This window comes from Vespula vulgaris, chromosome 10, assembly GCF_905475345.1.
Source record: "Vespula vulgaris chromosome 10, iyVesVulg1.1, whole genome shotgun sequence".
In the NCBI taxonomy this organism is placed as follows: domain Eukaryota; kingdom Metazoa; phylum Arthropoda; class Insecta; order Hymenoptera; family Vespidae; genus Vespula; species Vespula vulgaris.
This window is the reverse complement of record NC_066595.1, coordinates 4498032-4512342: the sequence shown is the minus strand read 5'-3', so window position 1 is coordinate 4512342 and position 14311 is coordinate 4498032. Positions and strand designations below refer to the sequence as shown.

Below are 14311 nucleotides of genomic sequence, written 5' to 3'. Positions count from 1 at the left end.
GACGCGACACGTATCCAATATATCTTAATTAAATAATTAAGATATCAATCAACCAATTGATTAATTAATTAATAAAAAAAAACAAACAAACACAAACAAAAAAAAAATATAAGAAAAACGAATCGGCCGAAAGCTATAAAACAGCGAGTTAGTTACTTTGCTAAGAAGGACGTTTTACGTTTCAACGTGTATCAATATAATGCGTATGTTGGGTGAGGGAGATAGGAAGAGGGAAGGGTGGGTGGTGGTGGGGTGATGAAGGAAACAAGAGGTGGGAGATACAAAAGAACAAAAAAAAAAGAGATAAGAAAAGTAAATACGAAAAAAAAAAAGAAAAGAAATGAAAATAAACGAAGAGAAACAACATAGAGAAATAAAATAATGAAAGGGCAGGTAGGGAGGGGGATGGATAGGGTAGGGAAACGAACTTCTTGCCACAGGGAAAATGGGAAAAGTGTAGGAAAAGAAAGGTGAAAGAAAAGTCGAGGGAAAGCAGGTAGGAGGGCGAGGTACGTTCGTTGTGTTTTCTTCGAAAGAAAATAAAAGAAAAGAGAAAAAGAAAAGGAAAAATAGAAAAAGGAAAGGAAAGGAAAGGAAAGGAAAGGAAATGAAAAGAGAAGGGGAATAGGAGAAAAAAAGAAAAAAAAAGAAACAGGTGATTTATTCGGAAGATAAATCGGAGCCCCGTCGGCGGACCGACTTTAACGTTCGTTGCATCGAGCGTTCACCGCCTAAAAAGAGAGAAACGTGTGCAGTATAGCCAAGACTTTCTGCGAGCGCAATTGGAGATCCACAATGAAAGCGCAATCTTTCACGAGAGCGAGACGATCGCGTCAACCGCGAAGATAAATGATGGGATGGGAAGGGGTGGAACGGGATAAGGGGGTAAAGTAAATAAATAAATAGAAATAAATAACAGTAAGAAAAGAGAAAGATAAGAAAAGAAAGGAAAGAAAAAAAAACAAGAAAAAGAAGAGAAAAGAAAAGAAAAGCAAAAGAAAGGAAAGAAAAGAAAAGAAAAGAAAAAACTGAATGGAACGGGGCTGTCTCGCCCTCGTGCTAATCGTCTGTTCGTTTTCGCGAGACGAAAGTTTGGGACCTGGTTTGTCTTGTCCGACGAATTCATTTTCATTTTCGAAAGCGCAGTTTCGCGGCTGTTTCGAAACGCGAAACGGGACCAAAAAAGACACACGTTTGTCACGATGTTCTCATACTCTATCTCTCCTCTGTCTCTTCCTTTCTCATTTTATCTCCGTCTTTATATGTCTGTTTCTTTTTTTTTTTTTTTTTTTCGTTATCTTTTCTTTCCGTTTTCTCTTCTTTTTCATGTATGTAATTCTTTATATGTCTATCCGAATCTCGATATTTCGTTTTTAAATGTCCTCTGCTTTTATCTTTTATTTTTCTGTATTTGTTTCTCTCTCTCTCTCTCTCTCTCTCTCTCTTTCGTCTGTCTGATTCTATCTTTCATCCATCTTTCTCTCTCTGTCTCTCTCTCTTTCTTTCTTTCCGCGACTCAACACGCTGGACACGACAACTCCACGATATTTTTATATAGATTTCTTAAAAGTGCATTATAGTGCCAGGAAGACCACGCCGAGTTAAATAAATAAATCAATAAATAAATAAATAAATAAATAAAAACATAAAAAAAAACAAAAAAGAAGAAAGAGGAGAAGAAGAAGAAGAAAAAGTAACAATCCCAATATTGGAACATTAGACGATAGACACCGATTATATATAATATTCTATAATATATATAAATACACGATAATAGAAATAATAACCAGAAAGTTGAACGGTCTGGCGCATAATCGCTTCGTCTTCGAGAAAGATTTAGGCGAGATACGAAAAGTAATATCTAAAGGGATCTAAGAGGGAGAGATATATCTTCGACGGTAAAAAAAAACTTTGTCATAATGATATTATAAAAAGAAATTAGACGAATGCATCATGAAAGTATTAAAGGAGATTAGAATCTTAAATGAAGATGAGTAGAACACAAATCGATCGGGATTTGTGGAATCTAGCGATTATTCGTCGTACCGTAAGCTGGTTGAAAGTTTAGCCACGACCACTTAGAGAGACTTAGAAGCGAATCTGGACGCGGTAGCAGTCATTACAGGAGTATCTGCCAGAGCCAGTTTAGATCATTTATTTAGGATATACATAATATATGTATATGTATTTTCGCGGAACGAGAGAGCGTTGAGAGCGAAATATCAAGCGAGATAAACTAAAAAGTCCAAGAAGAAAAAGCGGGAGAAAATTATTTGGAAAGGAACAAAATAAAATAAAAATAAAATAAAATAAAATAAAATAAACAAACGAAAAAACGAACAAACAAACAAACAATTAAATAAATAAATAAATAAATAAATAAAATTTCCGCATCGACGCGCGAGACGCACTCGCGTTATTCCACTTACGGCCTTCGATTCTCAAACGAATTTCAAATACCATACCTACATAAATAAAGCGTTTTCTCAGTTACGGTGTTACGATGATACGAACGTAAACGAAAAATTAAGAGGACTGATAGAGAGGAACGAAAAGAATAGGAAAAAGAAAAATTGATACAATTTCAAGATGAACGTCCAACAACGACGAGAACGACGAGAACGACGAGATAAATAAGATTTGGAAAATATTGAAGAGATGAAAGAGAGCATAATCCTTTATCGTAGAGTAGAGCGAGAAAACCAAATAAGAAATGACTTTATACAGGACTTAAAAACGCACGTTCCACTCTTCCTCTATCTTCCCTTTCTAACTCTACCACCCCCTCTTCCCCTTACTATTCCACTCATTACATCGATATCCACTCGAAGATATATAATTTCTTCTTCTGCTGTTATTAATCGATCGAATCGATTTTTATCATCAAATTTCGGGAAGCGACAATTTAGAATTGGTATAAGACGATGTCGTTGTCGTTAGAGTTAAAACATGATAAAGAAGATATTATCGCCCGTATTAAAATGAGAAACAAAAAAAAAAAAAGAAAAAGAGAAAAGAAAAAGCTTTTTGCAAACGAGGGCGAGAAAGTTGTCTCGAGCGTAAATTTCTACACGAGCGCATTATTATGGTTATATTATTGCGTACTTGATAATTTATTATTATTGTTACTATTGTTATTGTTATTATCATCATTATTATATAATTATTCATTAATACTACGATTAACTTAAGAACTATTTACTAAAAATATAGCGAATTAGAAGAATTTAAACGGTCTTAAAGCGGAACAAGAGAAAGAGAGGAAAATTAAAACTAAAAAAAGAAATGAAAGAAAGAAAAAAAGAAGAAGTAAAAGGAAAGAGAAAAAAATCAAGATCAAGAAAGCAAATAATATCCGACGTTTCCTCTGTGAAAGATCTTTACCAGAAATAATATATTTATTACTTAGTCGGCTCTGTCGCCATCTTACTATTACGTAAAATGACCAAGAGATTAACTAACTAACGTATATACATATATATAATCTAATTATCTCTAATAGTGTGATGATCTAGTCGACCACGAGTTAATAAGGAGACTCCTTTTTTTAAGCGACTCTCTATATACTTCTAATATATACATACATATATATATGTATGTATACATATATGTGTTTACATATATATGTGTGTATACATACATACATATATATTATACCTATCTATTCGAAACGACACAAACACACATCATGCCAAAACGCAAACGCAACTAAGTACTACTTATGTGTACTTATTTGCATGAACTTTATCTATAGTCGGTGAAGATCATCATGGTCATTTAAAAACACGACGCGACATTTCATGTCGATTCTCGTCGGCTCTACAACGAGGCGTGGCTTATCTCGTTGGTTCCATGCGATTTACGAATTTCATAGATCTTTTATTTTTACTGAATATGTTTGTAAATTTATAAATGATATATAGAGTGGAGTAATATAAATTTGTCGAAAATATCTTTTGATATTGAATTAGTTTTATTAGTTTCTGTTTTTCTTTTATTTTTTATTTATTTTTTTTTTTTATTTGCTTAGGCCGAACAAAGTGCTTTGAATGTTTGAGTAAATATAAACAAATTATTGGTACTGTGTATGAAGTATGTGAAGAATTAGAAAATAGAAGAGAAAAAGAAAATGATCTTTTGTTTGTTGTAGCAACGATAGAACATGAGACAAATATATTCATCTATTTATTATTTTTTCTTTTTTAAATATAAAAATACATACCCGATAAAAAGAACTTTGAGAAACGCTTACTTCCTATTCGTTATTGATGCTACAGAATAGAAAATCAAAATTTATACTGTATATTTTTAAGAGTTTCTTTGTTTGCTTTAGACAAAAAGAAAAAAGAAAAGAAAAAAGAAGAATAGAGATGACATTCATTTTCAAAAATTGTCCGATGCAAAATTTCTCTGACTGACCGTACATAACAACGCGCACGAATAGATTTATAATTTTGTAATACTTTTATACGTGCACCTACATACACATAGGACGTAAAAAGAATACACACACATAACTTTTGGTTGATACTTTTCACTTCATCTTCGTTCGAACGATAGAAAACGAAAACGATAAAAGAGACAATTGATACAAGGGAATGGTCACTCGCTAATATGCACTCTCCTATTAGAGAATTAATTAATTAATTAATTTAATTAATTAATTGATTAATTCGCTAGCCAATTTTCAGATCCATCGTCAATCCATGAAGAAATATATTTTCGTTTCTTCTAGTCGAACGCGAAATGGACATTTCGAATAAAAGTACACGTTGTTCTGAATGAGCTCTTAAAAAGAAGAAAAAAAACAAGAAAAAAAATATGAAATAGACAGAATTAAATAAAAAAGAAAATGTTCCTTCCGAGGGCAACGAACATCGGAAGACTAAGCATACCTATAACACATATTCATCTATACAATAATTATATAAATAAAATATAAATATACGATAGCTATGCAAATTTTATCTTATCCGACGATTATAATATTATAAAAGAAAAGAAAACAAGGAAGAAAGGAACAACAAAAAGTATTTATATTAAAAGATCTGTACTAATAAAGCTAGTACTCGATATATTACTTTCTTACGAATGGATCTAGAACGAGGCACGAATTAGGGTTGAAAAATCTCAACGTATATGATACATTTTTATTATTATTATTATTAATATTAATATTATTATTACCATTATTATTGTTATTATTTATCTAGTATTTTATTTATTTACCTGGTGTTTTGATCTCTCGAAAATTATTAATACAGAGAAAACTAAAAATAAAAATAATATAATAATAATAATAATAATAATAATGATAATAATAATAATAATAATAATAATGATAATGATAATGATAGTAACACAATAAAACGGTTTTGATACTACGAAACACCGAATGATAAAAATCTTTTATTATTGCGAAACTCGTCTAGGATATTTTTTTAATTCTTCGCGACAAAGCGACGAACTAGTTGTTTATTTAACGAATACGAGGATGGGTCGGTTTATGTGTGTTGAAAAAAATCAGAATATAAAAAAAAACTTCTCTTAAAATATTTCTTTTTGTCTTTCCTTGGCATCGAAGAGGGTGTCGGATGAAGTACTCATAAGTATTATTCGATATTATCGAACGAATTAATTATAAAAAGATTTTTATCTTATAATAAACATATTAAATTTTTAAGTTTAATGAAAGTTTAATTTTAATGAAATAAAAAGCTTGTATTATTAAGTAATATCGGATGAAAATGAATTATACTTTTAGGAATTTTCATTAAACGAATTTTTGATGATTTAAAATTTAATATATAAATTTATTTTCTAATTAAAGAGAAAAGTATGGTATAATTGAAATATAAATGAACAAAAGATGGTATTTCGTCCGATCCTAATAAATACTGCATTCTCTTTTACGACCAAATAGCAACATTAAATAAATAAATTTAATTAAAATTGATTAGGTAAAGCAAGCGTGCGTAAGTTTTTTGTATAGGCTGCTGTTCAGAACAAAAAAAAAAGGAAAAGAGAAAAAAAAGGAAAAGAAGAAGAAGAACATTTCGAATGGCCGTAAACATATCGTTCCTCTCTCCTCTTTTCATGCGTATCCTTTCTCCTCTTTCGTTCGATCATGTGTATTATCAATAATCATCACGACAAGAAAAATTAGACGAATTAATCTTTAGTTTAATAAAAATGCACTTGGCTAATATTAAATGTTAAACAAAAAACATTTCAAGAGAGAATTCTTGACAATGCTTTACTATTATCACGCATTATCGTTATATCAATGTTAATTGTAATTATTATTATTATTACTATTAATTATATGAGAATAGATCGTGTGATTATCAGCGAGAGCTCGAGCGAAGGAGTAAAAAATTTTAAAAATAAAAAAAAATTAAAAATTAAAAAAATTAAAAAAAAAAGGAGTAAGAAACAAAGAAAGAAAAAAATTCGTCTTAAGGATTTCGTCGAGAAGGGACTAAAAAAAAAAAAAGCATAAACAAGAAAAAAGATAATAAAAAGAAAAGAAAAGAAAGGAGAGGGAAATAAAAAAATAAAAAAAGAAATTTTCGTAAGAACGTAAGTACAAGATACTGCCTGTCGATTCTGAACCATTGAGAAAGCACATTTCCCTTTGAAAATTCTTCTTTTATAGAGAGTCATACAATATACTCCTACCATATGCATACATATACATATAAAAATATGGAGAACGAAAAAAGAAAAACAGATTACACACAGATATACATGTAGATCGGGAATAGAAGAGGAAACGTAATTTAAATAATTTCGTGTGGTCGTTTATAAATATGCGTATGTGCGAAAAGAGCTTTATTTGTATGTGTGGAAAGATGTTTGTAAAATAAAAAAGAGAACGAGAAAAAGAAAAAGAAAAAGAAAAAAGGGAAATAAAAAAAAGAGAAAAAGAGAAATATTTGACAAACAAATGCAATGTATTCGTGTAATGGTAACGATCGGAAATGAAAATTTATTGTTAATGAAAATTGATAGTAAAAGGATTAATAATAGTAATAATAGTAATAAAAATTACTATTATTATTATTATTATTACTATTATTATTATTTTTTTTTATTTTTATTAATGTAAAATATGAAGAAAAATCATAAACAAAAACGTGAAAGGAGGAAAAAAGAAAACGGAAAGAAAAGAAAAACAGCTGAAAAAATAAAGAATGAAAATTCACAAACACGAAATATGATAGGCGTAAACTCTTAAACTTATAGTTTAGAGTAGCGAAGGATACTCAAGGGTTTTGTTATCTCACACACTTATATCGCAAAGAAAGAAAAAGTTAAAAAAAAAAAACAAAGAGAAAAAAGAAAAAAGAGAAAGGAAAAAAGAAATTCAAACGCGAAAAAGATTCGACTGTAACTTATGTATGGTAGTCAAAAAGAAAAAAAAATATATATAATTAGATACTCCATTTCTATAGCATTGTGACCCAATGATTTTCACTTTCGCGTGGAAGTAGTGCAAATCTCTGCGACAACATTTGAACGACGTTATATTGTCTTTGATATATATACATAATAATCTGTTACTGCTGTCGCAAATCTTTTTGCAGCCAAAATAAAATTAAATTAAATTAAATAAAATAAAATTAAATTAAATTAAATTAAATAAAGTAAAAGAAAAGAAAAGAAAGGAAAAAAAAATTAAGGAGAACGAAAAAAACTAAAACTAATAACAATAATATTAATATAAATATTAATAATTAAAAAAAAATAATAACAATAATAAACGTTCGGAAAGATAAATATCCGACGTACTTTTCTACGCCGATTAAGCTCCTTTCTTAAAACGTCTTGAACACTTTTTCCTTAGAGACTCGTCTCGATCGATTCTTTCAAGATCGCTCTGATTAACGCTGAAACCAAAAGAAGAAACAAGAAGAAAGAAAAGAAGAAAGAAAGGAATAAAAAGAAAAGAAAAGAAAAACACACACAGAATAAAAAGGAAAGATAAGAAAAGAAAACGAAAAAGAAAAAAAAAATAAATAAATAAAGGAGACACGAGAAAGACGCTTCTTCTTTCACTTTTGAAAATTTCGTCATTATCTTTGTCCGTGATTTTAACGAGCGGACATTCGTCATTTTCGGGCATTAAAAACCTTTTTCCAATTCCTCGTGTTGAAGAGAATCCTTCTATCGTTAAGGAAAGTTTAAAAAAAAAATAAAAAAAAAAAAAAAACAGAAAAACGACTTACAGGGTGTCTTAAGTCTTGCGATGCTGTCGTGCTACCGTGGAGAACGATGCTGTCGTGTACGTTAAGACGTATTGTACGTTGTTCCATAAATGATTATTGTAGTTTTCCAATTGCGTCCAGATCGACGTTTGGCGAATGAAATTAATTCTTATAAGTTCGAGTATTATTCTATATTATACAGATCCTAGTTTCTCTCTTTATCTCTCTTTCTCTCTCTCTCTCTTTCTCCAAAGAAAAAGAAAAAAAGACAAATTATATTCATGAACGATAGCGCTTGTCTCGTATAGATGGTATTATTTATTAGGACGATTTGTTTAGAAAAAAGGTATATATATATATGTATATGTATATACACGCATGTGTGTATATAAGAAAGTTTACAAAAATGAGTTTCAGATCAATCAAAGATTCAGTCGTCGAAGTCGTGCTTTTTTGAAAACAATTTTGTGTCAATCTGATTAATGAATTTGTGAAGAATCTTGTAATTTTTTTTTCTACTTGTATTTTTACTAAATTGTTTTTTTTTCTTTTTTTTTAGATAAAGAAAAGGACATCAGCTATATGTATGCATATATATATATATATATATATACACATACACATAAATAATAAATGATTAATATTACACCGTAATATAAAGGAGAATACACGAGAAGCGCTATCAGTTTAATCTAAACAAACAATTCCCACGCAACGAATCTTGAAAGTAGTCAATATTTAACCAATTCCGAACATACCGTAGTGATAGTAGAGGAGAAAATAATAATAATAATTAATAAATAATAATAATAATAATAATAATAATAATAATATAATATAAAATAATATAATATAATATAATATAAAAGAGTAATGCCAATAACGTTAAATTTTTAACTGAAAATGTTCAGAATGGTAAAAATCTTCCATTAGATTGAAATCATTATGAAGCATTGAATATGATAGTTAAAATTGAAACATACGAGATGATGATTATGCGAAAAGCGTGTATATATAACATATTAAAAATAGTTATGAGAGAAATGTAGCAGATATTTTTAAAGAAAAACAAATGTTGAAGAAAACGTTGGGAGACTGTGAATCGTTTAAGTAATGGCACTAAGCGATCTTGATGATCTATAAATAGAATAATAGCGAAGATATAATAGTTCGATGATCATACATGGTACATGTCTCGAATTAATAATTAATTAATATTGAGTCTTATATTTATATATATATATATATATATATATATATGTATGTATGTGTATATATACATATATATATACATATAAATACATAAGCAAAAGAATGTGTGCGAGTACACGATTAAAAAGTGTCTATGAACCAACCAACGCATTTTCATGCCAAGAACAAATAAATTTGCAAGTCGGAAGAAGACGTAAGATATTTCTTTCTTTATTCCTTCGATCATTATCATTATTATTATTATTATATTGCCTTGTTATTTATCTCCGTTGAAAGGTGATTCGTCCAGAAAATAAATGGATCCTCATCGATTCCCTTTCATTTATTTCTCATATCGAGAATCATACGTACGGAAGGCAACGAGTGTTTGACTACATTACAACGAACGACAACAGCACAATAGAACCGTGTTATCGACAAAATTTGTTTCTTTCAGTAAGTAATTTACTTGAATGAATATGCATGTAATATGTACAAATTACATTCATCAGCAACAGGAGTCACATCAACGACATCGATTTTATTTGGCTCCATCGCGATTGAACATTTTCGAATATTTTCTTTAACATAAGAAAGTATTATGCCGATGAAAATAAATTAATTTTTTTGAAAGTCAATCTCTCGACGTCGTACAAATTAGAAATATATAAATACATATGACACGTCGATACATAATATATAAATACACATACTTTTCCGCACCGTTAAAATTATTTAAGTGAAAATACGCGACGAAAAATGCGATGAAATATATATGTATACACTCACGCGCGCGCGCACACACACACATATATATGTATATATATACACACACATATATATGTGTGTGTATAAAGAAAAACATGAATAAAAGAAATATGTTTTAAACTACTTTTCTGACGTTGCTGTATGCGAAGATCGCGATTCTTCTTTACTGACTGTATCTAGATTCTTATTCTCCTTCTCTTTAGATTCTTGAATATCTCCGGTGGAATTGGTATTGTCGATAGTTTTTGACCATGAACAACTTCTTCTGTCCAATGACTTTGGCATGGACCACGTACTACTTCGTGATCTTCTTTTAGGCGATATTGTTCGCGATTTCGCTCTAGTAATCTTTACTCTAGAGGGTGATCTTATGTTACGTCTACGCCTATTGTATCGATTTCTAGAAGCACTACTACGAGATCTAGAACGACTTCTCGATCGAAATTTTTTCCTTGATCTTGATCGACGCGAACGGGATCTCGTTCTCGATGGTGATTTAGATTTTGATTTGGATCTTCTGTTACGTTTCCTAGAATGAGATCTACTGTTACTTCTGCTACGTTTCCGACTTCGAGATCGTCCTCTCGACTTTGTACGCGATTTCGACTTCGATCTCGTCGTTGATCTAGACTTTGTATGCGATTTCGTTCGCGATCTCGATCTCGATGTTGATCTGGATTTCGATCTAGATTTCGATCTAGAGATCGATCTCTTACGACTACGAGATCTAGAGCTTCTCTCGTAATCGCTTTCGAAATCATGATAATCTTGACCAGCCAGATGAGCAAAGTACTTGTAATATTGCTCGTTATACAAGTGAGGATTAAATGTACGTAAGGTATGTGCATTTCCACCACCACGCCAAGGTATAAATCCTCTATTTCTGCCACGTAAGAAACGTGAACTTCCTCTACCGTTGCCTCTTGTTAATGGAGGATACATCATTGGTAATGTTGCTTCGTAATACCAATGCTGTGGGAATCTTGGATAAATCGGTGGATACGGAAGCGTTGGAGCAGTGGGCACAGGACCTAATATAAAAAAAAAAAGAAAGAAATGGAAGATAAAGTACAAATAACAGAAAGTAATGTAATAATTTCATTTAGATCAATACTCGTGTTACCTGTATTTGCTGGCGGATACGTGATGGCTTTCGTTAAGACGCTTTTTATTTTCTTCTTAGTACCCTCAACGTCTGTACCATCCGTCTCGCTACCAGAGCCAGATTCCTTGTCCTTTTTGTGTTTTCTCTGTTAAAACGATTACACAGAACATTGAAATTCCCTTTGCTTCTTTTTTATATATCGTATGTTATTTTTTAAACCGTAACAACGACAGAGGGAAATACCTTCTTCTTTTTTTCTTTCTTTATTTTCTTCCTCTTCAACTTTTTTATTTTTTTGTTTTTCTTTTCATCTCCCGATTCAGATTTGGTACCAGCTTCATTGATTTTTTCGTTCTTCTTATCATCCTTCTTAACATCCGAATTCGATACTTGATCTAATTTAATTTCGTTTTTTTCTACTTTTATCTGTTGTATAAAAAGTTATATAAAAAGAACGTTTAGATTTCTTACTAGACCTATAATTCACATATTTATGAAATTTCACCTTTATCCTATCAAATAATTCGTCTAAAAGACGAATACTTTCAAGCTGCCTTTGAGCCTTTATTAACTTTTGTTCTTCTCTAGCTATTTTCATAGAGACCTTATCCTCTTCTTGTTTACGGAATATCGTTAATGCTTTTCGTTTACGTTTTTCCTCTCGTTTTTGTCGTCTACTTGCTTTAGCTGCTAAATCGGCTTCTTCTTTTTTTCTGTAACCATTCGAGTATAAATAAAACGTATTAAAGATAGTTATATATAAGGAAGGATATATTTCAACTAACTTTTGCTCCTCTCTACGTTTCTCTTCTACTTCTTCCTTCCTACGTAATTTTTCTACAGCCAAATTATCTTGTGCTATAAGACGTTTTCTTTCAAATTCTCTGTGTGCAACGGAACTATCACTCATATGTTTTGTCTTATCAAAATCAACCTAAATCAATTGGTCAAAGAAGATTTGTTATACGGCTATATCTAATTTGGATATTAATACAACGACAAATAGAATATATCTCAAACCTTTATCACAGCGGTAAGAGCATTTTGTCCTTCTTTTTTAAGAAGTTTCATACCACGCAAAGCATCCATCGCTCTAACAAAATCCATATACTCAATATACTGGATATAAGCATCAAAGAAAATTCCATCTTCATAGCTAAATTTATGCATATTTGTACCAAGACGCATTCTTGGCCTGTATCGATCGGAAGCAGGTACATCAACTCGCCTAAGAGAACCCCATTTCTTGAAAATCTTGCTGATAAGCGATTCATTAGGTATATTTCCTCCATCTTCCGTAAACCATTTGACCGGTAGTCCTGAAATATGTATTGTATCTGGCCTTTCTCCAGGTTTTAATTCGTTCATATGCTTCGCATCTCTAAAGTATGAATCCCAACTATGTCTAGTAGGAAAATCATCCTTTGCTTCTGCTGCTCGAATTTTGAGCACATTGGGAAATCCAGCCAAATTCAAACGTTGAGAATCCAATCTGGCTAATACGCGCTGGAGTCTGCATCTGTCTCGAAGATCTCCTTCCAGCCTGATAAACTCCAAAGTGCTTTTGGCTACTTTCAAAGATGCAAACTCGTCTGGTAGTATGAGTGTACGTATTTTCTCCATTACCTCCCATGTTGAAATAGTTTTTCCTGTTTATATCGCAGTTAACTTTCTATAAAAACCTGCTGTACTAAAAAGGCCACATATAATCATAGATTTGTATGAAAGTTCTGTTTATGAAGATTCCTTTTTTCTTTTTTTTCTGTTTTTTTTTTTTTTTTTTTTTTTTTAAATCGACGTAAATTAATGCAGATTGTGTATGAGGAGAATCATCGAAGCTGTGCATGGATAAATAAGTTATATGAAGTTGATTAGTCAAGCAATAAAAAAAGAAAAACTCATAAATTAAATATAGATAAACTTGTAAATAAGAGACAATCCTATAATTGTCTCTTAACAAGTAAACGTTATGCCTTTGATCAAAATATGATTACAAAAGTATATTGCATGAATTTATTGAAAAAATTCATTTGAAAATGTTCGTAAACGTCCAATGATCAATCAACAAAGTGAAATAACTTACGTGGCTTAGAATTCACAAAAAATTGAGATTTAAGATGCTAAAAGTATAAGAAAACAGTGCTGCTGACTTTGAACATTTTACCTGGTGTCTTCAGTTGGGGAAGATTAACAGACACATTTACTTTTGCAAGTGGTTTTAGATAAAGCGCACGTGGTGTGTATAGTGGTACAATATCGCTCACATCCCTACAGCTTCGAAATTGATTAACAACCTCACTACTGGAATTTTCACCTACCTTCTTATTGTCGCTCATTATCTATCTCAAAAATTCTTCCGTATGATAAAATGTGCGATAATTACGAAAATGCTGAAATTAATATTTAATTTATATAGCTTACGACAAGAAATGGCCAGTAAGGTGAAAAATATTCAGTAGAGAGGTTGCATTTCAGCTCGAAAGATCCGCAGTAAATCTTCAAGAGGAATTCCGTTTTGTATTCCACTTTACTACGAATTTTCTTTGGAACATAACACATAAATGCCAATTCATAACACCATTATAGAATTTATAAGATCGTGGGTAACACCTTGCGATAACACATTCTAACTCTATTCCACACTAGCTTTCCCGTCAATACTAGATCGAGTCACAAAAGATATATACATATATATATATATATACCCTAATGCATATATTTCTATGTGACAATATATGAGCATTTTTAACCTATATTAAAAAGCTTATCCGATTGGTAAACCGATAACGAATTAACGATGGGTTTTTACGGAAATATCGTCTCAATGTATTTTACTCGACGAATGAAAACTCATCTCATATTTGTTACAATATATAATAAATTTTTCGTGATAACGTTAAAACGCGAAGAATAAACAATAAAATATTTCGATATTGAACGTTTAAAGTTTTATTATAAATATGTGAGAGAGATATTTTTAGAAACTTTTGCGAAAGCAACGATCGAAAAAAATTGATTATTTTGAAGTATTCCTATC

General features: G+C 30.7%; 1 protein-coding gene across 7 annotated transcripts; it reads right to left on the bottom strand.

Annotated features, from left to right (window-relative positions):
- Positions 1 to 9923: 9923 nt before the first annotated feature.
- LOC127067027 (A-kinase anchor protein 17A-like) lies at positions 9924 to 14031 on the bottom strand. Of its 7 annotated transcripts, none has more exons than XM_051001471.1 (8): positions 13696 to 14031; positions 13439 to 13613; positions 12295 to 12923; positions 12060 to 12208; positions 11780 to 11987; positions 11518 to 11700; positions 11293 to 11419; positions 9924 to 11200 (listed from the first exon to the last, which is right to left on the bottom strand). In XM_051001471.1, exons 1-8 carry the CDS (start codon positions 13831 to 13833, stop codon positions 10290 to 10292), a joined length of 2520 nt encoding a protein of 839 aa, XP_050857428.1. In that variant the 5' UTR covers positions 13834 to 14031; the 3' UTR covers positions 9924 to 10289. The 7 variants fall into 7 exon arrangements, with proteins under 7 accessions (XP_050857428.1, XP_050857429.1, XP_050857431.1 ...); XM_051001472.1 differs by having other exon boundaries at positions 12295 to 13112; positions 13439 to 13548; positions 13696 to 13840; XM_051001474.1 differs by having other exon boundaries at positions 12295 to 12964; positions 13439 to 13548; positions 13696 to 13840.
- Between the last annotated feature and the right edge of the window lie 280 nt (positions 14032 to 14311).